General features: G+C 30.1%; 13 protein-coding genes across 13 annotated transcripts; 7 read left to right on the forward strand and 6 right to left on the reverse strand.

Annotated features, from left to right (window-relative positions):
• Positions 1–622: 622 nt before the first annotated feature.
• KHA1 (Kha1p) lies at positions 623–2,800 on the forward strand (the record flags this gene model as incomplete). Its single annotated transcript, XM_011272906.1, has 1 exon — positions 623–2,800. The coding sequence occupies one exon, from the start codon at positions 623–625 to the stop codon at positions 2,798–2,800; it is 2,178 nt and encodes a 725-aa protein (XP_011271208.1).
• A 562-nt stretch (positions 2,801–3,362) lies between these two features.
• Positions 3,363–4,295, forward strand: MIR1 (Mir1p; the record flags this gene model as incomplete). Its single annotated transcript, XM_011272907.1, has 1 exon — positions 3,363–4,295. One exon carries the CDS (start codon positions 3,363–3,365, stop codon positions 4,293–4,295), a length of 933 nt encoding a protein of 310 aa, XP_011271209.1.
• A 247-nt stretch (positions 4,296–4,542) lies between these two features.
• Positions 4,543–5,638, reverse strand: BN7_6525 (uncharacterized protein; the record flags this gene model as incomplete). Its single annotated transcript, XM_011272908.1, has 3 exons — positions 4,543–4,982; positions 5,399–5,420; positions 5,573–5,638. The coding sequence occupies 3 exons, from the start codon at positions 5,636–5,638 to the stop codon at positions 4,543–4,545; spliced, it is 528 nt and encodes a 175-aa protein (XP_011271210.1).
• Positions 5,639–5,816: 178 nt separating this feature from the next.
• Positions 5,817–7,913, reverse strand: DOA1 (Doa1p; the record flags this gene model as incomplete). The annotated part of the gene is made up of 1 exon (XM_011272909.1): positions 5,817–7,913. The coding sequence occupies one exon, from the start codon at positions 7,911–7,913 to the stop codon at positions 5,817–5,819; it is 2,097 nt and encodes a 698-aa protein (XP_011271211.1).
• Positions 7,914–8,185: 272 nt separating this feature from the next.
• On the forward strand, positions 8,186–10,087 carry SAC1 (phosphatidylinositol-3-phosphatase SAC1; the record flags this gene model as incomplete). The annotated part of the gene is made up of 2 exons (XM_011272910.1): positions 8,186–8,222; positions 8,358–10,087. 2 exons carry the CDS (start codon positions 8,186–8,188, stop codon positions 10,085–10,087), a joined length of 1,767 nt encoding a protein of 588 aa, XP_011271212.1.
• A 378-nt stretch (positions 10,088–10,465) lies between these two features.
• On the reverse strand, positions 10,466–11,923 carry TRP3 (bifunctional anthranilate synthase/indole-3-glycerol-phosphate synthase; the record flags this gene model as incomplete). Its single annotated transcript, XM_011272911.1, has 1 exon — positions 10,466–11,923. The coding sequence occupies one exon, from the start codon at positions 11,921–11,923 to the stop codon at positions 10,466–10,468; it is 1,458 nt and encodes a 485-aa protein (XP_011271213.1).
• Positions 11,924–12,275: 352 nt separating this feature from the next.
• Positions 12,276–13,481, forward strand: CDC11 (septin CDC11; the record flags this gene model as incomplete). Its single annotated transcript, XM_011272912.1, has 1 exon — positions 12,276–13,481. One exon carries the CDS (start codon positions 12,276–12,278, stop codon positions 13,479–13,481), a length of 1,206 nt encoding a protein of 401 aa, XP_011271214.1.
• A 1,941-nt stretch (positions 13,482–15,422) lies between these two features.
• BN7_6530 (LrgB family protein) lies at positions 15,423–17,381 on the forward strand (the record flags this gene model as incomplete). Its single annotated transcript, XM_011272913.1, has 1 exon — positions 15,423–17,381. The coding sequence occupies one exon, from the start codon at positions 15,423–15,425 to the stop codon at positions 17,379–17,381; it is 1,959 nt and encodes a 652-aa protein (XP_011271215.1).
• An 875-nt stretch (positions 17,382–18,256) lies between these two features.
• BN7_6531 (serine/threonine-protein kinase) lies at positions 18,257–20,353 on the forward strand (the record flags this gene model as incomplete). Its single annotated transcript, XM_011272914.1, has 1 exon — positions 18,257–20,353. One exon carries the CDS (start codon positions 18,257–18,259, stop codon positions 20,351–20,353), a length of 2,097 nt encoding a protein of 698 aa, XP_011271216.1.
• Positions 20,354–20,836: 483 nt separating this feature from the next.
• Positions 20,837–22,153, reverse strand: BN7_6532 (cAMP-dependent protein kinase; the record flags this gene model as incomplete). The annotated part of the gene is made up of 1 exon (XM_011272915.1): positions 20,837–22,153. The coding sequence occupies one exon, from the start codon at positions 22,151–22,153 to the stop codon at positions 20,837–20,839; it is 1,317 nt and encodes a 438-aa protein (XP_011271217.1).
• A 419-nt stretch (positions 22,154–22,572) lies between these two features.
• Positions 22,573–25,071, forward strand: BN7_6533 (Cell surface glycoprotein; the record flags this gene model as incomplete). Its single annotated transcript, XM_011272916.1, has 1 exon — positions 22,573–25,071. One exon carries the CDS (start codon positions 22,573–22,575, stop codon positions 25,069–25,071), a length of 2,499 nt encoding a protein of 832 aa, XP_011271218.1.
• A 151-nt stretch (positions 25,072–25,222) lies between these two features.
• BN7_6534 (putative transporter SEO1) lies at positions 25,223–26,227 on the reverse strand (the record flags this gene model as incomplete). The annotated part of the gene is made up of 1 exon (XM_011272917.1): positions 25,223–26,227. One exon carries the CDS (start codon positions 26,225–26,227, stop codon positions 25,223–25,225), a length of 1,005 nt encoding a protein of 334 aa, XP_011271219.1.
• A 104-nt stretch (positions 26,228–26,331) lies between these two features.
• On the reverse strand, positions 26,332–26,892 carry BN7_6535 (Vitamin H transporter; the record flags this gene model as incomplete). Its single annotated transcript, XM_011272918.1, has 1 exon — positions 26,332–26,892. The coding sequence occupies one exon, from the start codon at positions 26,890–26,892 to the stop codon at positions 26,332–26,334; it is 561 nt and encodes a 186-aa protein (XP_011271220.1).
• Positions 26,893–27,733: the final 841 nt, after the last annotated feature.

The raw sequence follows: 27,733 nt of genomic DNA on the forward strand, positions 1-27,733 counted from the left end.
ATTTTATTAATGGAGAATAAACCTAGATTATATAAAATCACACCTCAAGAAGCTAAATCACCAACTTGGCATGCAAAACAAATAGTTGCCACTAGTATTCATAATGATCATCACGGATGTTGGAATAATGCAGTTCAAAACTTGTATATAGCTGGTAAGATTTTGACACATGATGATGAACATAGAATAGTAATAAATCTATTGAATGAGATTGAATCCACTACTGGTTGGGCAATGAAGTTTAGAGCTAAGGATTTACAAGAGTTCTGGGAACAGAGCTGTTAGCTGATAATTTTGACGTATATTAAATTTATGATCTTAGATAATGAAAGAGTTCTTGTAATGATGGTAGCTTAAACACGTAACTATAATTGAAAGGTTCCCAGGTTTTGATCTTTTGATAGTGTGCGAAGATTAATCGTGATATCGTATTCTCGAATCTCATTTTCCACGTAGTTGCATGCTGCAGGGAAGGCTGAGAATTTTATTATAACGCGAGAATTATCTTTACTACCCGCGAAATAATATTCAAAAAGATAACTACACAAGTTACAACGTATACCAATCACAATTTACCAGGTTCACAGACAGTTCAGAAGGAATTCAAAGAGTCTATTCAAAAATGGCTGTAGATACATCTTCTGTTGCTGGTATTATTGCAGGGAGAGATCCTTTGAAGTTTACTTCTGGAAACCCATTGACTCTATTTTTATTTCAAGCCATATTTATCATTGCCTTATGTCAAATAATACACCTTCCGTTAGGATATATGAAACAGCCCAGAGTTATAGCAGAGGTTATATCTGGTATCCTGCTAGGACCTAGTGTATTTGGTAGAATTCCAGACTTTACATCAACTTGTTTTCCTAAAGAATCTATACCACTGTTGACATTGGTTGCAAATATTGGTGTTGTTTTATTTTTATTTCTTGTTGGTTTAGAAGTTGATGTTCAATTTATCAAGAAAAACATTAAAATTGCATTAAGTGTTGGTCTTGTTAATATGGCTATACCCTTTGGTTTGGGTTGTGCCGTCTCTGTGGGGATCTATAATCAATATAAAGTTGTTCAAGATGGTGAACCTACAATCAAATTTACAACATATATGGTTTTCATAGCTGTTGCGATGTGTATCACAGCTTTCCCAGTTTTAGCAAGAATTTTAACAGAGTTAAGACTATTAAAAGAAAGAGTAGGTACAATCGTTTTAGCTGCTGGGATTACAAATGATGTTGTTGGTTGGATGTTGTTAGCTTTAAGTGTTACTTTAGCAAATGCAGGTAGTGGTATAACTACACTATATATTTTACTCGTTGTTATTGGCTGGGCATTATTTGTTATTTTCCCAATGAGATGGTTTTTACGTAAAGTTATTATGCGTAAAGATTTGAAGAAAGGCTCATTATCAAGATTCTCTATAATGATTATTTTAATATTTGTGTTCATTTCAAGTTTTTTTACTGATATTATAGGCGCACATCCAATTTTTGGTGCGTTCCTTGTTGGAGTTATTGTTCCTAGAGAATATGGTTTTGTTATTGATTTGACAAATAAGATTGAAGATTTAGTTCATATTGTTTTAATTCCAATTTATTTTGCATTGGCTGGGTTTAATGTCAACTTTGCTGAGCTAAATCAAGGTATTGACTGGGCTTATATTATAGGTATCATTGTTATTGCTATGGTGGGTAAAATATTTGGTGGTTATGTTTCTGCAAAGTTTAATGGGCTTTTATGGAGAGAATCATTGGCTGTTGGTGTGTTGATGTCATGTAAAGGTATAGTGGAAATTGTGGTTTTGAATGTCGGTTTAACAGCTGATATAATCTCACATAAAGTCTTTTCCATGTTTGTTGTCATGACACTAGTTAGTACATTTTTAACTACACCATTGACCTTATTAGTTTATCCTGTTTGGTATCGTGAAAAAGTTGAAAAATACTTGAGAGGTGAAATTGATTGGGAAGGTAAACCTTTAGATTATATTCAAAAGAATGGAGATATAAAAGATGATTTATCAAATATCAATGATGCCAAACTGAATAATCTGGATTATAACTTACGTAAATTGGTCTATAATGTGGAAGATGTTGATGGATTTTTACCTTTGTTAAACTTTTTGGAACTATTTTATGGTCATAGTTCAAATACAGTCAACTCAGAGAATAAAATCACACCTTTCCATGCCATTTATTTACAAGAATTGACTGAAAGAACAACTGATTTAATTGGTGCGTCATCCAATAAAGAAATGACATATAACCCACAACTGGAACTACTGAATAAGATTTTTGAATTCAATGAGATTCCATTTATTAGTGACCTAAGGTATTTTGTTAAAGAGGATAAATTTGAATTACTAACTGAAATTTCAGATACAATGGATGATTTATTAATTTATGCTGTCAACGAGTTTGACTCAACAATGATCTCAAATATTGATCTCTCGTTATTATATTCACAATTTGCCATATTGATCAAAAATAATGAATCTAAAATCACTCATGTTGACGTTGTTTTAGATTCTTCTAAACCTCAAAATGATTCTTTAGTATTTTATTTATTGAGACAATTTGCTTTTAATATTCATTCAATAACGGTATATATGAAAGGTGACCAAGATTTATATGAAACAAGATTGAACGAATTGAAAATTGCACACAACTCTGAAGAATATCTTGAAGAAACGAAACTCCATGGATTAGTTATCACAGGTTTAGATCCGGAAACTTTACAACTTGATATTACACAAAGTAAAGAGGAAAATTATGATTTGCTTTTGGTAAAACAGCTTAAATAATTTTTCATAATGAATGCCGTATGTTTGATTTATATAAAGCTTGTATGCTTTAAAATTATGGGTAATTTGTAGTAGGACAAGCTATATAACTGTCATTTATTAAAGGGTCTTTACGGAGTTTACGTACCGAATCTGGTATATAATATTATACCCAGATTCCAAGTTCTCAACCCATTTCTAACCATTGAACTGAATCTTTTTAATCTAAGGGTCTCAAATACGTTGAATATTATTCCATCACTAGTGTCCACTTCTCAGGTAATCATAACATCACACAATTTTCCCTTCAAGATCTCTTATATATAGTATTTCAAATACCAAATTTTATCAACGCGTCCCGGGAACGAGCCAATCACCGTCCCGTATTTCTCCAGCTGCCGCCTGGTTTGTCCACTTCATTTTCGTTCCTTTTCGCGTAAAACGTTTGTAAATTTTTCATTTGTCAACACTTTTGAATTTTGCCCCTTTGATTTTGAAAACCTTTTCTTCTACAATTTATATCTGAAATTATAGACTTATAGATTGACTCTATAGACACTTATTTCATATTCTATCTAGCATAATGTCTGCTGCTGCTCCAGTTATTCCTTCTTATACCGTCTCTGATTACTCCAAATTCGCCTTGGCTGGTGCCATTGGTTGTGGTGTTACTCATGGTGCCATGACTCCAATTGATGTTGTTAAAACTAGAATTCAATTAGATCCAGTTACCTACAACAAAGGTACTATTGGTTCTTTCAGACAAGTTATCTCATCTGAAGGTGCTGGTGCTTTATTAACTGGTTTAGGTCCAACTGTTGCTGGTTACTCTTTACAAGGTGCTTTTAAATTCGGTGGTTATGAATTATTCAAAAAAACCTTCATTGATTTCTTAGGTTACGAAACTGCTTCAAAATACAAAAACTCCATTTACATTGGTTCTGCTGCTATTGCTGAATTCTTTGCTGATATTGCTTTATGTCCATTAGAAGCTACCAGAATTCGTTTAGTTTCTCAACCAGATTTCGCTGATGGTTTAATTGGTGGTTTCTCAAGAATCTTAAAAGAAGAAGGTTTAGGTTCATTCTACAACGGTTTCACTCCAATCTTATTCAAACAAATTCCTTACAACATTGCTAAATTCTTGGTTTACGAAAGAGCTGCTGAATTATACTACGGTTTCCTCCCAACTCCAAAAACTGAATTATCTCAATCAACCCATACTCTTATTAACTTAGCTTCTGGTTTAACTGCTGGTTTCGCTGCAGCCATTGTTTCTCAACCAGCTGATACCTTATTATCAAAAGTCAACAAAACCAAAAAAGCTCCAGGTCAATCAACTATTGGTTTATTAGGTTCTTTAGCTAAACAATTAGGTTTCGTTGGTTCATTCGCCGGTTTACCAACCCGTTTAGTTATGGTTGGTACTTTAACCTCATTACAATTCACCATCTACGGTTCATTAAAACCAGCTTTGAACTGTCCACCATCAATCGAAATTGGTAAAGGTCACTAAATTAAATCATAATCTCCAATTAATAATTTTTGATTATTAAACTTCACATAAAAATTTTAAAAGAATAATATTGTTTTCTGTATATATATTTGAAACATAGGAAAGAAAAGATGGAAGCTGGATAGAGATTGTGTACAATTATATTAATTTTGAAAAAAAAATACATATTAATACATTAATACTATAAACTTTTGTAACTTTTAACTCTTGTAACCTTAACTTTTATTCAACATTTTCAAACAAAATTTCATTCAGACCCAGTTGCTGGAAAAGGTTTGTTATTCATATATGAATCAAGTTCCTTGTCTAAATCCTCAACTGTTGGTTTAGCTTGACGGCGAGGTCTTGATGGATTTCTTGAATCACCATTTGTATGTTCTTCTTTCTTTGGTAGTTCTTCACCATTCATATAACTACTCAATTCAGCATCTAAATCTTCTAATGTTGGTTTCTTTGGTCTTGTGTCTCTTCTTGGACCACGTACATCACGACCTCTTGATCCTCTACTATCTCTATCATCTCTTGATCCCCTTGGACCTCTTGGAGCTATAGATAAAATATTCAGTGGTCTGATTTCTTCAACTGAGATTCTTTCACCAACAGCCTTTTTACCATCAAATTTCTCAACAGCTACTTTATTATTTTCAAGATCAAGATATCCAACATATGCAACACCGGTACTACGACCTGTTGAATTATATTCAATGTAAACAAATGAAGTTTCACCAACTTTTTCAAATAAAGTCTAGTCATTTGGTTAGTGTCACTATTATAAGAGTTAATTATATTTATACTCACTTTTAAATCTTCTTCGGTGATTTCATAATGTAAGTTTCTAATTTTCAAATAAGATTTACCTTTACTTAAATAATTTTGGTTAGTTATTGTCCCGTATCATAGAGCAAAACAAGCTTTTTAAGATACATACCTTAGTCTTTGAATTTTAGTCTGTCTTGGAGCCTCGTATCTTTCTCTATATGAATCATTTGAACGATTATTATTATATCTTTCCCTTGAACGATCTCTATGTCCTCTTGGATGGCGTGGCTTTCAATGATTGTTAGTATATAACAATTCAACAAATCCAATCAAATAATACTTACTGGTCCTCTGGAACTTCTTTGTCTATTCTTTGAAAATTGTACGTTAGTATTTTTCTAATTCACAAAACCATAAACTTGAAAGTGCAACCTCATTATCATTTGTTATTCCCAGGTAAACATTTCATCTAAATTTAACGTTTCAACAGAAAGAAAAACAGAAATCATTGAACATACTCTTGATGATCCTTCGTCACCGCCGTGTATCAATTCGTCTAGTGATCTTTCTAATTCGTTAGACATTGTTAAATTTGTTTTGTAATGATATTGAAGTGGATTTGGTAGCACTGTTTTCTTCTATATGTTTTTCGTGATCAATAATTTTGTTCTTTTTCGGTTGAGATCGCGAAAATCTATTTAATCTCTACAAATTTGATAAATTCTATTTAAACATCAATTACTTTTGAAATTTTTTAAAACATTATAACTCTTCAATATCGGATAATGCATCCAAGAATCTCTGTTCAGTGTGTGAGTTCAAAATCACCTTCTTAAATTGCTCAAATTCTGAATTTTTCAAGTTTCTCTTTGTATAGATCAAGTTACCATATGAAATACTCAATCTATAAGCAGCTTCTGAAGATACAGAGGTAATTTTTGAGCTGGCTTCTTTAACAACTTTGACAATTTTTTCAGCAACATTGGTTGATTTGTATTTACTTGCGTAAACTGAATAATTCAATAAAACAGTAGATAATGCATTTGAAATATTAACTGTATGTTTTGGTTCAGATGTTATATCAAAAGCCACATGATTAACAACAGTTGAGATGGTCTTGGAGTCCGTAGCAAGTGTTTCACCCCATGTCTTATTTGAAAACACATTACTCAATAATCTTAAAGTCATAAAATAAATAGCTGGATCAGATGTATTTAACCCTTTATTAATAACATCATTTAATGTTGAAGGTGCTGGATTACCAATCTTTGAAATAATTAATCTCAGTAAATCATAGCCTGGTAATGGCTTTTTCCATGAGTCTATAATTGTAGTAGCAACAGATAATAAGAACTTAAGATCATTCGAGCTTAAACTTTTTTCGATTTTACTCAATTGATCATCACTAAAAGTTTTCTCATCAAGATTGAACTTTTGGATACCTTTGAACAATGGACCAGCATTATTACTTGTAAATCCCAAATATTCAGTATGTGGAACAACTTTGACCTTTTGATCAACATAAGGATTATGAACATCGGATGCTTGATTTATATTGACACCTTGGGTGTTTGAAGTTATGAAATTAACAACCTCTTCAGTATATGATGTTGGTAATTCATTAGCTTCTAGAAATCTAGTAGCCGCTGTATAAGGATTTTCATTAGAGTTATAAGGAAGTTTTAAAGGTGGTGCGCCATCTTTCACATCAACATCGAAAACGAAATCCCATTTTTCACCATTATGAACTTTCTTTTTATCACTTGAACTAGCACCAACAACTTCACCAATCTTATTCCATTTCCCTTCACTCCATTGATGTGCTTCCACTATCCCTTGTAAAGTTTTCACCATAATAACCTGACCTTCTTTATTTCCTGGTAAATCCAATGCTTCAGGACCAACGGTCTTAGAGTCATCAACAGTTTGTGAATTGATACTACTACCTTGAACCGATTTTTGAAACTCTTCAATTTCCTCCTTTGATGCAAAGCGTGTTTCATCTCTAGTGAAAATACGAACAACACTATCTGAACCACCAGTAACAATATCATCGTTAGGAAGAACCGATACAGTCCACACTGAAATTGATGGCAAGGTGATAACTTGGATAGCTTGACCATTTCTCCAGATTCTTACTGTTCTATCTTCACCTGAAGTGACAATATCACCGTTTGATAAGAATTTAATTGAATAAACAAAACTTTCATGACCAACCAAAGTACGAATTAAATTTCCTTCAAAATCGGATATTCTAACCGTACCGTCATTTGAAGTACTTGCAAATCCTGATCCATCTGGTAGTAAGGCAAGTCCTCTTACAACATCTGAATGACCAATAAATGATTTAATTTCTTTGGAACCTTCCCATAATTTAACAGTTCTATCAGCAGATGATGTTAAATAACGGTTTCCTCCTAAAATCTTAACATCCCAAACAGATGCATTATGACCACTTAAAGTGTATTTTTCTTGATTGTTTTCCCAAACTTTAGCTGTACTATCCCAACTACCACTTATAATTTCATCATCTGAAGCATCTAAACTGCATACATTACTTTCATGGCCAATAAGTACATATTTAGCATCAACACCTGATGAGAAAAGATCTGTTATATTAATCAATTTATCTTGACCACCAGAGATTACCAAGTTTTCCTTTGCATCAAATGTCAAAGCATTGACAAACCCAGTTGATGTGAAGTTCACTTTAGAGCTCCAGACACCATTATTCTTTGTCCATACCTTAACGGTAGAATCACGAGAAGCAGATACAATTGTATCATTGAAAGGAGATACCAGGGCTTTCACATCCTGCTCATGACCTTCCAATGTAGCTGATAGTTTGAAATTAGACATTTGAAGCACTCAATTGACCTTTGATCCACTAGATTTTTGTTAACCTATTCAAAGATTGTGGCAAAAAGTTCAATATCCATTCAAGATCTCCCACACACAATGGACTTCCGAGGTGGTCCAATTCACGTGATTTCAGCGCCCTCGGTACTCGCATTGTCCAAAATATAATAACTTTGAATTCTCGCAATTTGTTTAGATTTCGTTGTCACAAATTCCAATTTATATACATTCAAAAGATCTTGCAAGTTTCTAATTTTATTAGAGATTAAAAAATGGCGTCTCCATTATTATATGCTAAGGCCGATGACGGTTACTTGTTCAAAACATCACATGGTCATGAAGCTGTTCTTCATATTGGATTAAACGGGTCTTCTTTAGTGAAACCTGGTAAGTATCCATGAAAAATCAACAGTTAAGGAATCATATTAACATTTATAATATTAGAATTATTCCCCGTCACTGGTATCAACACAATTGCAGCAATCATTGGTGTTATTAGATTACGTTCATCTCGTTATATCATTGTGGCTACAAATACTCAAGAAGTTGGTCAGATCCGTCAACATTCTGTCTCAAAAGTTGCTGAATATAAAGTATTACCATTATCAAACTCATTTTTGAAAGATGATGATGAACAAAAATATCTTGATTTGCTTAAATTTCATTTGGATTCAGCTCAATTATATTTTTCATATACTTACGATTTAACAAATTCTCATCAACGAATCAATGAAAATAATGGTTCAATTAAACCATTATGGCAATTAGCAGATGATAGATTTTTTTGGAATTATTACGTTGCCAGTGAATTGATTGAAGGTGCCAAACAAGATTATAGATTCAATCCATTCATTGTCCCATTGATTTATGGTTACGTTAACATTATCCGTACTCAAACTAATGGTAGTCCAATCTCATTTGGTTTAATCACAAGAAGAAGTAGATTACGTGCTGGTACAAGATATTTCCGTCGTGGTATTGACGCTGATGGTAATGTCGCCAACTATAATGAAACAGAACAGTTATTAATTCGTCATAATTCAAATACAAGTTATGAAACTTATAGTTATATTCAAACCAGAGGTTCTGTTCCAGTTTATTGGGCAGAAGTCAATAATTTGAATTATAAACCTGATTTAAGTATTGGTGAACCACCTTTAGAGGCTACAAAGCAACATTTTGACCAACAAGTTAAACTTTATGGTGATAATTATCTGGTTAATTTGGTTAATTCAAAAGGTTATGAAGAACCAGTTAAAAATGCGTATGAAAGTATTGTTGACGCTTTAAACAATCCAAAATTACATTATGTCTATTTTGATTATCATCATGAATGTCGTAACTTAAAATGGCACAGAGTTAAAATCTTAATTGAACATTTAGCTCGATTAGGTTTAAGCAATCAAGATTTTTATCATGAAATTAGAGATAATGAAAACGTCAAGGTTATTAATCAACAAACATCAGTTGTTAGAACAAACTGTATGGACTGTTTAGATAGAACTAATGTTGTTCAATCAACTTTGGGTCATTGGGTTTTACAACAACAATTTGAAACTTCTGGAATTCTGCCTGAATCTTCAATTTGGGAAAGTGATAAATTATTATTATTCCAATTTCAAAATATCTGGGCTGATAATGCAGATGCTGTTAGTAAATCTTATTCTGGTACTGGAGCTTTGAAAACAGATTACACAAGAACCGGTAAACGTACTAAAAAAGGTGCATTAAATGATTTATTAAATTCAATTACAAGATATTATAGAAATAATTTAAGAGATGGTCCAAGACAAGATTCATATGATTTATTTTTAGGTAATTTCTCACCATATGGAGCTGTTGATTCACCATTTGAAGATAGAAGACCACCTTTAACTCAATCAATTCCATATATTTTTATTGCTTCTTCAATTTTATTCTTTGCAGCTGTTGTTTTCCCAAAAGGTTCTATATTCAGTATTAAAAATTTATTCCTATTAGCTTCATGTCTAACTGTCTTTGGTGTTTCCGGTAATTATATTGCTAAAAATGGTATGCAATATGTCTTTTGGCCAAAATTAGTTGATTTAGAATTTTTAGCTAAAAGGGATCTTGTTAGTGATGGTAAATTCGATGGCATTAAATTTGCTAAAAATAATAGATATCATTCACCAACTGCTGTTAAGAAAGATTAGAATTCAAATAAAGAATGTGTTTTATTTTAGCTGTTTTTTATGATTTTGATTCTTATGTTTAATTATTGTTGGTTGATGTTATACAACATATATAGGTCAATATTATCTGTTTTTGTGTCTGTGTTTTTTTTTCTCTTTTGCTTTTCTTTTATACATATGAATAGTATATTATCTACTTCGGTGTTTTGTTGAATTGAGTTTTACCTAGATGTAGTCGTCTCTAATGCAATTTATTTTGAATATATATTATTTACAATTTTATTATATCAAATGTGTTTTATCAAAGAAGTCTGTCTATGTTGAATGTATTTGAATCAAGCATTATTATTATATAACCTTTCTACTGTTTTTCTTTTATTTTTTTTTCTTTCTTGATAATTAATCCAGTAGTTCTTGAACAAAAGTTTTGATATCACTAGCTCTCATTAAAGCTTCACCAACTAAAAATCCATTAACACCTTCATCTTTATATTTTTTAGCATCATCTTTATTCGTTATACCAGATAAAGCAATTAATAAAGTATCTTTTGGGGTTAATGAAACTAAACTTGAAGTTGTATTTAAATCAACTTGGAAACTATGTAAATCTCTATTGTTAACACCGATGATTTTTGGGTTTAAAACCAAAGATCTTTTAAATTCATCTGCAGAACTAACTTCAACTAATGGTTCCATACCTAATTCCACTGAATATTTATATAATTTTTTCAGTAATTCATCATCCAACATTTTAACAATTAATAAAACAGTATCAGCACCATTTAATCTTGCTTCTAATATTTGATATTCACTGAAAATAAATTCTTTTCTAAGAATTGCAGGTCTATTTGATAAAGAATTAAAAGCTTGACGAACATTTCTTAAATCTTCAATTGAACCTTTAAACCAATGTGGTTCAGTTAAAACTGAAATAGCTGAAGCACCAGCTTTTGCATAATGTAAACCTTGTTCTGCAGAATTTGCTTGTAAATCAATTGGACCTTTTGAAGGAGAAGCTCTTTTAACTTCTGCAATTAAACTTGTCTTTGGTTGATTTTCTTTTAATTTATCATAAAAATTAACTAAAGGTGGTGCTAAACCTAATGCAAAGTTTTTTTTCAAATCTTCTATAGTAAAACCTGGAGTTTTACTTAAAATTTCAACATCTTGTTTTCTTTTATTATAAATTTCATCCAATATAGAAATTTTAATTTTTTTATTAACTTGTGAAACTTCTTTATCTGTGAAAATTGCAACATCTGGAGAATCAGTCCAAACACCACCTCTAATATTTAAAATATTTTGAATCATACGATGACCTTCTTCAGTTAAAATACTTTCAGGATGGAATTGAACACCTTCAATAGTATATTTTTTATGACGAACACCCATAATGATTCCAGAATCTGTTCTTGCAGTAACTTCTAAATCATCTGGTAATGTACCTTTGGTACCAGCTAAAGAATGATATCTGGTAACAGCAATACCTTGAGGAACATTTTGAAACATACCTTTTGAATCATGATTAATTGGTGAAGTTTTACCATGAACAATTTCACCTGCATAACCAACTTCACCACCGAAAACTTCAAAGATACATTGTTGACCCATACAAACACCAAAGATTGGTTTTTTACCAGCGAAATGTTTGATTGTATCTCTTGAAATACCAGAATCTGTTTTAGGATGACCAGGACCTGGAGATATCACTATAGTATCTGGATTTAATTTTTCAATTTCTTCAACAGTAATTTTATCATTTCTGAAAACTTCTACTTGAGCACCTTCTTGACATAGGTATTCATACAAGTTCCAAGTGAAGGAATCGTAGTTGTCAATAATCACCACTCTAGTCATTTTTGACAGTAAACTTATCTAATAAACAATGATATTTATCAAGATGATTAAATTTAATACCCATTACTCATTTGGTTTATATTGATTTTTCTCGAAAACCTCATTTTGGGAGTGCTCCTACCATACTTTCGCGCCTGTTTTCATTACCCGGATCTCGCGTTGGAATTTCGCGTTTTTTTGGTTTGGGAAATTTCCTGATCCAAAATTCAAAATACTCGAAAATAACTGCTTGAAACAAAACAAAATATTAATAGAAAAGATACTCAATTGTTGAGAATTTTGGATTTATATTCTTCAAAGGTTCAATCAGTATATTAAATAGAGGATTATCACCAAATAGAAAAGAAAAACAATGGTCTCTGTCACATCTGCTGCTTTAAGAAAGAGAAAAACTTTGAAAAAAGGTATTCAATTTACTATAATGGTTGTTGGTCAATCAGGTCTTGGTAGATCAACTTTTATTAATAGTTTATGTGGTCAACAAGTTGTTGATACCAGTAGTACAATCCCACTACCAACAGATGATTCAGCTGAAAGAGATTTCAATTTAAGAGAAGAAACTGTTGAATTGGAAGATAATGAAGGTGTCAAGATTTTATTATCAATAATTGATACACCAGGATTTGGTGATTCATTAGATAATTCTTCAAGTTTTAATATCATAACTGATTATTTAAAACATCAATATGATGAAATCTTATTGGAAGAAAGTAGAGTTAGAAGAAATCCAAGATTTAAAGATTCAAGAGTACATGCTGTTTTATATTTTATTAATCCAACTGGTCATGGATTAAAAGAATTAGATATTGAATTATTAAAACAATTATCTGGATTAGCAAATATTATTCCAGTTATTGGTAAATCTGATTCTTTAACTCGTGAAGAATTAATTTTAAATAAAAAATTAATATTGGAAGATTTAAAACATAATCAAATTGAATATTATAATTTCCCTTATGATTTAGAAAATGATGATAATGAAACTATTGATACAAATTCTTATCTAAGATCATTAGTTCCATTTTCTGTTATTGGATCTAATCAAGTATTTGAAATTAATGGAGAATTAATTAGAGGTAGAAAATATCCTTGGGGTTTTATAAATATTGAAGATCATGAATTATCTGATTTTGTTATATTAAGAAATTTATTATTAATTAGTCATTTACAAGATTTAAAAGATCATACACATGAAATTCTTTATGAAAGATATAGAACTGAAGCTTTAAGTGGAGGTGGATTACCAGATCATTTAACTCAACAATTACATTCCGTTGGTGATAGTGTTAAATCACCTTATCAACAATATAGATCACCAAGCTTAAAACAAGAAGATGATGGTTCATTTAAATCTTCAAGTTTACATAATAATCAAAATGATACTTATTTAGCACGTGAAGAACAAATTAGATTAGAAGAAGAAAGATTAAAAGCTTTTGAAGAAAGAGTACAAAAAGATTTATTACAAAAAAAACAAGAATTATTAGAAAGAGAACGTGAATTAAGAGAAATTGAAGAAAGATTAGAAAAAGAAGGACCAAAAACTGAATCATCTTAAAACTGGATTGGAAAGATGATAAAGAAACAATTAGAAGATGCAATGATGTTGCAATATATTCCAACTATATAATTTTGTATAATACAATTATGTATACCATAAGATAAAATGACGATTTTGAATTTTAGTTAATTGTTTTGTATATTAAATGTTTTGCCCTAATTAATGTAGTTGAAATTGAAGAACATTGGTTATATTTCCGGTTGAGAATGGTCGGAATTGAAAAGGTATAGAAAAAAAAATATTTCCATACAATTTTTTCTTCCATCTTTTTAAAACTACTTTAACTATAGACAGATCTTAACTGACATGAACTTGATCTAATCAAGTTTTCAATTAATCAAGTATGTTTATAATCAATTGGAAAATATAAATCAAGATCAACCATTGGGGGGAAAAGAATCAATTTTAAATGATGAGTATCAAGATAGGGACAACTGACTTCGGATTGAAGAGAAAAGTCTTTTGCCAGTTTTTAGTAGAACTTGTGCACTTCTGATTTGAAATTAAAGGATTCTATACTTGTTGATTTTGTTTCCATTATAATCAAGTATTTTGTTAACTAACTAATCTATAGGATTGAATTTTATTAATTTCTGATTAATATATGAATCTTAAGTCATTGATATTAAAAGTAGGAAAATGTAATCATATACTTGTAACTATAATTAAACTACATTTTAATCTAACTAAAATTATAATTCATTTAAACTTCATTCACCTTAATAGTTTAATACCTGATAATCATCTAGACCCAAAGGTAAACCCAACTTATAACTTAAGGTTTAAAGATCACACCATACCACCCCCACTATGAATCGAAAATCACAAACTTGATCAATTGAGATCATCTATTATACCCATACTCCTCAATTCAGCCTTTTATTGATTAACACTTTATGAGAAGTTTTCAATATTTTACTTATATATTAGTGAAATTATTGACCCGAGTGGAAATGTCAGGCATTTTCGATTTTTTTTTTTTCTTTCGTGAATATAAAATTGAATTGAAAAGCATTGGAAACATTGAAATTATATCAAATTTAAAGACAAAGATCATCCATCAATCTTGCTATTATTAAACATGTCCAATACTGCTATGTTCTCAAAGCTTCCTATTGGAAGATACTCAAGACAAATGGCCAGATTGAACTTGATATCGAGTGGTCCTGGTTCAGTTGTTGTTCCAAAAAATGTTGAATCAATTGAATTATTATTTAAACGTACAAATAAATTAGGTCATATGGGTGCAAGGTGAGTGGTATTCAAACAGATTACATGAACAAAGTACTAACTATTATTCAGAAAATTCTGGAGAGAAAATTTACCAAGAGTTCAATTTCATAATCCAGATTTACCAATTCAAGTTACAAGAATTGAAGTTACAAAAGATTCAGAACATGAAAAAGTTCCAGCATTTTTAAAAGTTAATTTAGGTGAGTAAATTCTTATATTTTATAAGTAACATATACTAACAATAATAATAGCTGGTGGTGAAAGTAAAAAAATTGATATTAAAGATAAACATAGTTCAGAAATTTTACAAGAATTTTTAAATATAACGCAAGCTACACCAGCTGAAGAAGTCATTATTAATAGAGAACCAAAGAGTTGTCAATAGAATGAAACAAAAGCACTTGTAAATAGAGATTAAATATAAAAGTTTGTACCTTTTGTAAATCCAGTAGTAATGAAAGTATTTCTTTATTATGAGGTGTCCCGTAACGGCAGATGATCCGCTTGAACGATGATTGATAAACCACCACGCAAAAGTACCAAAAAAAAACCAGAGTCACAGTTGCTGATAAAGAAGACAATCTTGTGGTTTTTGTGGGATATAATGGTATAATGGTATAAAACAGTGGGATTATCCATTATTATTTGCTGCTTTATTATTATCATTGTCGTATTTGGAACTACTACATTCATCTATTCAAAACAATGTCTAGGTTACGCACAGTTATTGGTGATGTTTATCATGGAGTTAAATTGGGTTTGAAACTATCTCAAAAACATATATTGGATTCATATTTAAAAGTTCCATTTGGTATATTGGTTATATTAGGTATATTATATGGTGTTAATGAAGTCATTATCCTCACAACTATTAATTTCCCATCTTCAGTTGCTTGTATGTTGTTATTATACATTTTTTTAATATCAAGTCAAAAAATTTTAGGTGATAGAAAGACAAAAAAAATTGTTAAATTTATTGAAATACCTGGTGGTTTTAGTTTACGTTGGATTAATATTTTCTTTACTCCAGCTTTTATAACTTTACCTTTATCTTCATGGATTAGTGCAAAAGAAGCTTTAACTATTGCAGCTGTTTTCCTTTTTGGTTATTTCACTGCAACTGTTATAATTGCATATTTTACTATTGGTTTACAAAAAATTTTAAAAACAACAAGAAGATCAAATGTTGAAAGAGCTGAAGAATTACATTTAATGGAAGATGATGAAGATGATCATAAAGAATCTGAAAGGCAATTAAATCCTTCAAATGCAAATTCAACTGCAATTTTAGGTAGTTCAACATCACCTCCTCCTAATGATGATAGAAATTCTAGTAATAATTCATCTATACGTGGTTCTATAGATTCAATTAATTCATTAAATTCAATTGAAATGGTTGATAGAATGAAATCTCCATTAAATGCAAATCCAGAACTTATTGTTCAAGATATTCCAAGAGGTGATGAAAATTCAATTGAAGAACAATATAGGAAAAGTTTAAACCTATCTAAACAAGCATCTCGTTTATCACATATAACAACAAATAACAACAATAACAATGTATCAGATGACGTTGATTCTGATGAAGTTATTAAAGTTGAATTACAAACAAATAAAGATAAACATACTTTAGAATTCCCATCATTACCTTCACCAGTTGCACAACTTAAAAGACCAAATAATCCAGGTATTTTAGCAAGTTTTAAAAATCGTAAATTATTTTGTCAAAGATCAATATTAGAACAAAGTAATATATTGGAAACTGATAAAAAATTAATTATTGCACAATTTTTAAATAAAAATTTTGATTTTTTCATATTGGGAATTTTATTCATAGTAAGTTTACCAATTTATTTTATTAAAAATTATCCAATGTTTTTACATTTATCAATTGCAGTGGCAACTTTTATATTTATGTTACAAGTACCACCACCTAAATTTAAAAAATTTTTACATCCAGTTTTATGTTCAGTTGGTTTATCATGGTTTTGGTTTTATATTTTTTCATTAATTAAAAATGAAAATTTTCTTGATACATTAAAATTATATAAAACTTCAAGAAATTATTTAAAATTATTTAATCATAAAGAAAATAATCAATGGCCTGGTGCAGGTGATGTTTTTTCAACATTAATGGATGTTTCAATTGTTTCATTATCAATTCCAATGTATACATATAGAAATGATTTAAAAAGACATTTTTGGGCTTTATTACCACCAATTTTTTTAATGTCATTTGGTTGTTTTTTCATTTATCCACCATTATGTTATAAATTAGGTATATCAAGTGAACGTTCATTAGGATTTGCAGGAAGATCTATAACATTAGCATTGGGGACACCATTTGTTCAAGCATTAGATGGATCAGTTCCATTAATGGCTGTTTGTACAGTTGTTTCAGGTATTGTTGGTGCATTAACTGGACAATTTATATTTGGTAAAAAAGTTTTAAGAATTCGTGAAGATGATTATGTTACAAGAGGTATTACATTAGGTATAAATTGTGGTGCAATTGCAACAGCTCAATTATTAACTATAGATCCAAGAGCTGCAGCAATGAGTTCTTTAACTTTTGTTTTGTTTGGTACAATGATGGTTATAATGGCTAGTATAACTCCTTTAGCTAAATTGGTTCAAAATTGGGTTGAATTGAAGACATCATAATGTGTGTATATGTTTAATTTTAATGATTTTGTTTAATAAATTAGTTTTCTAGTATATACTTATCAGTACTTATCTCTCGGAATCCGAGTCAATTGGGGAGTCAAGAATCAAGATCGGAGTCATGATTCAAATTCCGACTCATTTTAGTCACGTGTATGGCCATTCAAATTCCGACTTGCTATTAAAAAATTAAAAAAGTACAATTTTTTATTTATGCAGGGAAGTTTGAAATAATACAAAGGAAATCAAGATCAATTAAAAGGGTTTGGAAAAGTTTGGAAACAGTTTAGGCCAAGTACAAATGCGATCTATATACTAAGGTATTGGAAGATGATCCTATAACCTGAGATTGAACGCATATGTTTATATCTTATCAAGTCTTCCCATCTCTTTCTCTTTTAACTCAGTGTGACGGATCCCACCAAACAATAGCGAAAATTGAACAATACGTATAAAACATTGGTGTGTAAATTGAATTGAAATGTTTGTAGATGACGTACTAAATTAAACTATTTATAATAATATCTCATTTCAGGTAATTTCCTTATTTTCTTTTAATTTAAATTGAAAAAGCCCCCAAAGAGAAAAATCCTTTTCTTATTAACATTTCGAGAAGCTGAATGATCTTTTTATTATATAGAATTTCATTCACACCACATTCTTGAGCAACGAGAACAATATTTTAATCAACAACGCCAGCTCATCCGCTCAGTTCAATACTTGGTTATATATCACTTGTGGTGTCAGTCTATCAAGATCATCACACTAGAGGGTATTCTTGTTATCAAATTGCTTGTGTTTCTGCTCAGTGTTCAGTTTGTTTGTTTTTAGTTCTCGCCTCTAGGATCAAGGATCAATTTGATGAGTTGCTCAAAATGCATGCTATAGGATTGAAATCAACAAAATCTCATAATGGATCACAGCCAATTACTAAAAATGGGTCTGGTGCATCATCATCTACTGTGACAAATGGTTCTGGCTCTGGTTCTGGCTCTACATCTGCTACTTCTGAAGATCAAGTGATTCCAAAAAGACCTCATTCATTATCTGCTACTTTTAAAAACTTATTCATCAAACCAAAACCTGAAACCGCTTTAGAAAATGATAAAATACGACAAGTTTCTTCAATTAATGATAATGGAAATCGTCCTTCTGTTAATACTTCATCAAGACAATCTTCACCTCCAACTTCTCAACCTCAAACACCTGCAGGTCCAAAACGTTCAATCTCATCTTCATCAAATCATAAAATATTAAAATCACCACAACCTGTTGCTATATCTCCTGTTTCACCTAATATTCAACCTTTAGGTTCAAGATCCGCGGGAATTGATGGTATTGCAAGTAAAAAACCAAATTTACCAACATTTACAGAAGAAGGTTCTGAAAATTCAATACAAGATCCAATTCCACCAACAATAAGGAAACCTTCAGATGTTTATATTCCAACTTTAAAAGATATTGGTGGTGGTATATCAAGAGGTCGAAATGAAAAAATTACTTCACCAAATTCTCAACCAAGATCAAGATCACAATCATTAGCTAAAATACCACAAATAATTCCTTCAAATCATAATATTAATCCAAATTCTTCTACAAATATTGGGTTAAATCATCAACAAAACACTATTATTGGTACAATTAAACTTTATGAAAATGGTCAACATGAACATATATTGAAATCTCGTAAAGTTTTAGAAAAATTACCAAATTCAACTGGTATTCTTTCAGGTTTTTTGAAAAAAAGTTCAACATCAATTAAAAATGAAGTTGCTTTTAGTCTTTTACCTGAACAAAATAGATCAGATTTCCAAAGAAGATTAAGTATTCAATCAAGTAAATTAGAAGAAAGTTTAAATGAATTTTCAAGTGATGAAGAACATTTAGCTGGGTCCTCTTCTTCAGAAAGTGAAAATGAAAGTGATGATTATGATGATGATGATGATTATGATGAAGCAAATCCAACAAGATCTGCAGCTATAGGTGATGCTCAATTAAAATTAATTAATAGATTAGTGGAAAAAATTAATAATGAAGAAGAACCTTCATTAAATTTTAAAAATTATAAATTATCTGATAAATATGGTAAACCTCAAGGTATTATAGGTAAAGGTGCTTATGGTTTAGTTAAATTAGTTTCCAAAATTGATTCTGCAACTAAAAAGGAAATTTCTTATGCTGTTAAAGAATTGAAAAAACGTGATAAAGAAGATTCAAATCAATTTAGTACAAGATTAACTTCAGAATTTGTTATATCAAATGCATTAGATCATTTAAATATTGTTAAAACTTTAGATTTAATGAAAAGTTCTACAGGTGCTTATTGTGAAATTATGGAATATTGTTCAGCTGGTGATTTATATACATTAATTTTATCAACAAATGGTGATGGATTACATTATATTGAAAGTGATTGTTTTATAAAACAAATTTTAAAAGGTTTATCATATATGCATTCAAAAGGTGTTGCACATTGTGATATTAAACCTGAAAATATTTTATTAACAACTTCAGGAGTTGCAAAAATTTCAGATTTTGGTACAAGTGCAGTTTTTAGAACTGCATGGGAAAAAGAATGTCATTTTAGTTCTGGAGCTTGTGGTTCAGAACCTTATGTTGCACCTGAAGAATTTGTTGTTAAAGAATATGATCCAAGATTTGCTGATGTTTGGTCAACAGGAGTTGTTTATTTAACAATGAACACAGGTGGTTATGTTTGGGAGATTGCCAAGAATTCAGATGAATTATATATTGATTATTTAGAACAAAGACCTCAAAAACAAGAAAAATTTGGTAAATTTAAACCAATTGAAAGTATGAAATCTGGTGAATATTATAAATCAAGAAAATTAACATTATATCAAATGTTGGATCCAAATCCAAAATCAAGATTAACAACAAAAGAAGTTTTAAATTCACTTTGGATGCAAAATACAAATCTTTGTGAAGCTGCTAAAACAGGTTATCATTGAAAATAAAAGTCTAAAAAACGTTTAATTCATTATATATAAAAATGATATATGAAATATATTTATATGATCTTACAGAATTAATTTTTAATTCTATACTTGTTAAAAAAATCAATGTAGTATAATATACCATATAATCATTATTCATGACAAAATGATTTTAACATAAATTGATGGCAAAAAAAAAGGAATAACTAAAAACACAAAACACAATCATTAAAAAAAAACAAGAGTAAAAATCAACACATCATAAACATAAAACAATGATAAAAGTAATGAATGTGTATAACCAGAATTGAATGAGGCATTAAAATAATCATATAATGTATGATTTCATTAGCCATGAACATTAAATAAAATAAAAACAAAAACCTTTAAAAGATAGTATAGAATACATTAGGGTATAAAACAATCTTTCATAAAAGTAAATAGTTTTCTTCTTTTTTTCTTTTGCTTCTGTTTTTCTTTTTTTTATTTCAAAATAAATTAAAAATCTCTAAATAATGGTTCATAAGGATCTTGACCAACATAACCATAATCAATTTCCTCTTCTGGATATCTATCATATTGACTTGTATCACCAGTATTTGCAGTTACTGGAGGTTCATATGGAGTTTCAATATCTCTTGATAATAATCTTTCCCAAATAACTTCAGAAAACCATGGATGAGCTTTAACATCATCTGTACCATTTTGTAAATTACCTAATCTTTCAGAAAGATTTTTTGTAATTAATTTTTGTAATAAATCTAAAACATCTTTATGAAAATAATCTGGATATTTAATTTGTCCATTTAAAATATTTTCATAAGTTTTCATTGGTGATGAATCATAAAATGGTGTATAACCTGATAACATTTCAAAAATTAATATACCAAAAGACCACCAATCAACAGATTTATTATAAGGTTTTGTTGCAACAACTTCAGGTGCAATATAATCAGGAGTACCACATAATGTATAAGTAACATCTTTAACTTCTTTTGAAAAACCAAAATCTGTTAATTTAATATGACCATTTTTATCTAATAATATATTTTCAGGTTTTAAATCACGATAAATTATACCATGACTATGTAAATATTCTAATGCAAGACAAACTTCAGCAGCATAAAATTTTGCAACAGGATTTGGAAATCTTTGAGATTTTCTTAATAAAGTAAATAACTCACCACCTTCTATATAATCCATAATCATGAAAACTTGACGAGAATCTTGGAAAGTCCCCCACATCCTTATAATGAAAGGATGTTCTACTATAGCCAACATTCTTCTTTCATCATTTGTATGTTCAACTTGTTTCATTTTAACAACACGTTCTTTTTTCAATACTTTCATTGCATAAAATCTTCCATTATGTACTGATCTTGCTAAATGAACTCTACCAAAAGAACCAGTTCCTAAAGATCTCATTGTTTGAAAATCAGTTAAACTATATTTACCTTTTGATATAGCAGATTTTTCAGGTAATTTTGAATTTATACTTATTGATGAAGCTTGACGATCTTTTAAAAAATTTGGATCACTTGGATTATGTGCATAAATTGGTTGTCCTTGACCTTGTCCTTGACCTTGTGGACCTTCTTGACTTTGTTGTCCTTGATTGTTATTATCATTTATTTGATTACCTGCCACTGTTAAAGGGTTTTCTTTATTTTGGGTATCAACACCAGGACTTTGATGAACTTCAGGAATTAAACTCATCGGTTGCATCATAGGCACTTTGGGTTGTTGTTGTTGTTGTAGTTGTTGTGTATTATATTGATCATTCTGGTTCCCATTGGTATATGAGTTATCATTCATGATGGTTTTCCAATTCTTCTATTAAAACAGCTAATGAACAAATTTCAATTAAATGTCCAGTTATATAGCAAAAAAAAAAAGCAGTAAGCCAAAAGGTGTCTAGCAATAAAATTCCAACAATTTGTTTGTCTTTAAAATGTGTAAGAAAGTTCTTTCACTTTGTCAATTAGCCCGTCTAATGTCTAATTGAAATGAATCCACCCTGTGTAACCTTGCACCTTGTACCTTTTGTTGTAGGCTATAAACTTTGTCAATCCAAACCGCTTTCCAGAAGTCTTTGATAGAAGAAATTGGAACCAGCGCAAAAATGCAAAACACCAATTCGCGGAACTCCGATTATGTAATCAATTTTTGAATCTTTTTCGCGAATTAATTTATGGATCGCGATTTTTTAAAAACATTCAAATCAAAACAACAAAATGGAAGAAATTACAAGTTGTCAATTATATTTTGATACACGCATTGCTAGCGGTTTTAATCAGGAGTCTTTGTTCTGTTATTCTGTTTCAATTGGAATTGTGCTCGGGCTGGTTTATGGCTCTATTGCTCCGTGTCTCGCTGCTGCTGCTATGATGCTAAATCACTACACTTTCATAGGAGTCAAGGAAAATGCTACCCAAGATGAAATTAAAAAAGCATATAAAAAATTGGCATTGAAACATCATCCAGATAAATCTAAAGCTCCAGAGAGTGATGAGATATTCAAGAAATTGGTGGAAGTTTATGATGTTCTAACAAATCCTCAGAAGAAAAAGGAATATGACTTATCTTTAACTCAACTGATGTCCGTCGCACCTCAATTTAAAAGACAAGGCCCTAGTCCTGGTCCTGGTCCAAGATCTTATCCTCCTCCTCCTCCTCCTCCGAACACATTCACACATACAGAGTCTCATCAATATGGTGGTTATACAAGAGGTCCTTATAATCATAATGCTCAATATAATTTTCCCCATCAACGTCATGGTGGTCCAGCTTTCCCTGCTCCACCTCCTTCTGCATCAAATTCAAGAAATTTTAATACTTCGGGTTCTGTTCCAAGACAACCACCAAGTGCAAATAATAATAAATTCACACATGATGATGATGATTTTGATTTTGCATATAGAAGAAATCAACAAACTCATTATGATTCTTTTTCAAATAATAAAACTTATTTTACATCTTCTAAAACTTCATACAATTCAACAAATGGTGCTTCACCTGGTTATGTTAGAAATGGAAGTACTTTCAATAAAGCAGGGCATAATAATAATAATAATAATAACAATAGCAATAACAATACTGGTGGTAAATTTTTCAAAAAAAGAAATCAACCCAATTATACAACTTCACACACACAATATTCACCGGATGGAAATATACCTCCTCATAATGTGAGGGTACCGAACAATGGAGCTCCACCATCTAGATTTCATCCATCAAACCTTCCACCAAATCCAATGCGTCCTTTTATTCCACCGCCATTTATTCCACCACATGCAAATGGACCATCTCCTCAACAACCTCCATCTGCAAATTCATCATTTAGATATACACAAGGTTCAACTTCAGTTCCATCAGTTCCTGTGGATCCATTACCAAATTCATGGCAAAAACAAAAAACTAATTTTAAAACTTCATATGTACCTTCATCATCATCACCTGGTGGAAATATTCATCAAAATTCACATCATCCATCACCACCTCAATCAAATGCAAATACATCTTCTAAATCACAACGGCAACAACAGCAACAGCAACAACCTCCACAACCTCCACCTCAATCTGATATTCCAATTTATCCAACTAATATGGAAAAACCACCTACAAAAGATAATCCAGGTCCAAATTCAGGTCCAAACCCAATATCAGATTTAACTTCAAGTGCAAGTTCAAATTCTATTCCAAAGAAACCCCCACGTACTACTTTATCAATTAATGAATTATTTGAAAATATGTCAAATCCTTCAAAAAATCAATCAACACCTCTGAAATTTGAATTTGATAATATTGATATATCAACTAAATCAACTCCAAGAAATATTAGAACACAAAATAAATATGTTAATAGAAATGAAAGATCTGGTATACCTTCAAATTCAAGATCTCCATCATTGAGTAATGGAACAAATTCAGGTTCAAATACTCCAAAATTTCAAACTGCTTCTGGTCGTCCTCCAAGAACTTCATTAGAAGAATCAAATAAATTTGAATATAGATTTGAAGAAACTAGAGAAGATGAAGGTAATTTTGAAGATGAAGAATCAGAAGATGAATTAGTTGAAATTGATGAATCAACATTCCGTTCAAATGGTCCACCAAATTTTAAAAAACAAAAAACTCAAAGTAATTCACCATCACCACCTCCAGCTGAACCACCTTCAAGAAATCGTCCAAATTCATCAGCATCATCAACAGGAGGAGGAATAAACTCAATGAATTTTGATGATTTTAAGAAAACAACACCATTAACTCAAACAAATGGTAATTTTGAAATGAAAGGTTTTACAAGAGCTTTAGAAGAATCAAATGAAGATTTAAATGAAGGTAAAAAACTGAAAAAGCAAAGAAATTCAAATGTACCAAGATTAGAAAATGAAATGTTGGGAATTGAAGAATTTCAACTTTATAAATTACCTGAACCTTCAAATATAATTAAAGATTTAAATGATTGGCAACGTTATCGTCGTGAATTTGATGAATTTCAAACTAGAGCTATTAAATTAAAAGGATTTTTATCAAGATATCTTGATTTAAGAGTTAATAAAGATCAAGAATTTACAAATTTTATATTTAAATCAAGTTTTAATATGGATCTTTATGATTATGGTTTACAAAAAGATAATGCAGTTGCAGTTCATTTAGTTGAATTAAATCAATCAATTACAAGAGTTATGCGTGAATATCAAGACTTGAAATCTAGATTTCCAAAACATTGATGAGTTTAATAAAAATTTTGACGATATTTATTTCTGTTTTAGTTTTTTTTTTCTGTTTAAGAAGATTGAATAATGACTTACGATATGTTCATATATAAATAATATAATTTTTGTAGTTTTATTAATGATCATTAAAATAATTATTAAACCCTTAAGTACTTGTACTCCTAACTTGAACAACTGTTGTATTCTTGGTAACTGAAGTTGTACTTGATTTATCACTATTATCATCATTTTCTTCTTCATCAAAAAATCCTCTAACTGTTATTGATCCATCTGATTTTGTAGTTTCAATTTTATATAACCCTCTTTTCCTATTTTGATATCTATCAAATAATAAAATTAATGGTACGTATAATAATAATATTGAATTTAATCCCAAACACCATCTATAAGCATTATAATATCTTGGTGCATAATCTGTATTAAATAATTTAACATTCCATGGGATTTCTAATAAAGAACAAAATAAATTCATAACACTCATTGTAGCAGTTTTCAATTGGACATCTTCTTGAGCTGATTGATTAATCCAACCTGCAAATAATGGAGATATTGGAGTTGAAACACCTAATAATATGATACCAAAAAATAATCCAGCTCTTGAAACATCCCAGGCAACAACTATAGATAATCCAATTAACCATAAAATCATAAGACCAAGGAAACTATGCCATCTTTTCGCTGTAATATCAATTATAAATCCTGAAGCCAATGAAGTTATAATTCTAAATACTGATTGAATAGTAGGAATTGTATTAATTTGATAAACTGAATAACCACCTAAACCTTTCATAATAATTGCAAAATAAGAACCACCTTGACCTGAAAGATCCCATAAAACATAAGCACTTGGGAAAACCCAAAATTGCCATGATGATAAAATTCTTTTAACAGCTTTCCAATCCCAAACATCATTTGGTTTTTCACCTCTAAATTTCATACGATCTTTTGATAATTGAAGTTCTTCAGATGTTAACCACCAAACTTTTTTTGCATTATTTGGAATTAATACAATATAACCTAAAATTGCAACAGGGATTGTAACAATGAAATCAATAATAAATAACCATCTCCAACCTTCAATACCATTTTTACCATTTAAATTTTTATAAACTGCAGCTTGGAAATAACCTGAAAACATAGAACCAATCATCCCACTTGATACGAAAAGTCCTGCACGTCTTGCCAATTCATTTTTATTGTAACTAATTATCATAGTGTTAGTAATATGATACACACAAACTTGATAAGTCTAACTTACAAAGATCCTAAAATCAAATGAGCTATAGCCCATGCAGTTCCTTCAGCTAAACCTTGGAAAAATCTAACAGCTGCTAAATATTTAAAACTATTTGCCTTATATAAAACAAGACAAAGTGTACCCCATATAATTTCAAAAGTTGGTAATATAATATTTGGTGAAAATCTAGTGATTAATAAACTTAATAATCCACCAATACCAATACCAATTGTAAAACAATTACCAATCCAATTATATTGAGCACCATGTAAACCCAAGTCTTCTTTCATTCCTGAAACATAAGCATGTGATATATTTGATTGATCAAGATATTTAACATAATATGAAAGACATGTATATGTTAATATGAAAACATCTAATTTAAATACTAATTTTTTCTCTTTTGATGATTGATTTGGTGGATGCCACCAAAAAAATTCTGTCTTTGGTTGTTTTGGAGGTTCTTCTTTACTAAAGAATAATCCTAATTTTTCTTTAAACGATAATTTTGGAAAGATTATTTGAGTTTTAGGTTCATAATTATCATTAATAGATCTTAGATTTTCTTCGTCACTCATCTTGTTTGTTTGTGGATAATAGTTTTTAAATAACCCTTTATTAAAACCTAGTGGGCATCTTTTACCTTTTATACTGGAGTCAAACGACAATCGAATTATAACCTGGTGCATCCGATCTGAGCAAGCTTTTAGTGGTCCCGACTGCCTTGTCCTTGTGACAGCTAAAAAGTGGCTGCTTTTGATCGATTTTGATTCATTATAGTATATGGCTTGACTTTAATAGATAAGTGATAAGTGTGGATGAGCAACCACAATAGGAAAGATTGGCGACCAACGATCACTTATCAAGATCATTATTCATTCAGGCTGAGAGTATAGTGACAGTATGATAGTGTGTATATGCTCTTAAGATTTAAGATGATCATTCTTAAAGTCTGATCTAGTTTGAAAGTCTAACAATGAATAATTAAATCGACATCAAATTATTGATCAGTCTGTGAGCAGCTGCTTAATTATATTAAAAATTTAACTCCGATAATATCTGTACTTTCCGATGCAAATCCGAAGCTTAAATTATTCAATTGTTAATTATTATATGGTTATTGAAAGTAATTTATATTTTTTTTTATATTTATATATAATACAGAGTAGTGTCTATCAGATAAGCATATAATATTGATGAACTCTTACTGTAAATTTTTGAAACTTTAAAAATGTTCACTTAGTAAAATTTTATTTCAATTTAATATTTGAAAAACTAAAAATTTCCAAAAAAAAAACTTGGAATTTAGGCAAATTTTGTAGAGATCCTAAAAATTCACCAATTCTGATAGTATTAAACCATATACATACCAGTTTTATTAATCATTAATTGAAATATAAATGTACTTTAATAAATTAA

Source organism: Wickerhamomyces ciferrii, contig 00287 (genome assembly GCF_000313485.1).
Source record: "Wickerhamomyces ciferrii WGS project CAIF00000000 data, strain NRRL Y-1031 F-60-10, contig 00287, whole genome shotgun sequence".
NCBI classification, from domain to species: domain Eukaryota; kingdom Fungi; phylum Ascomycota; class Saccharomycetes; order Phaffomycetales; family Wickerhamomycetaceae; genus Hansenula; species Hansenula ciferrii.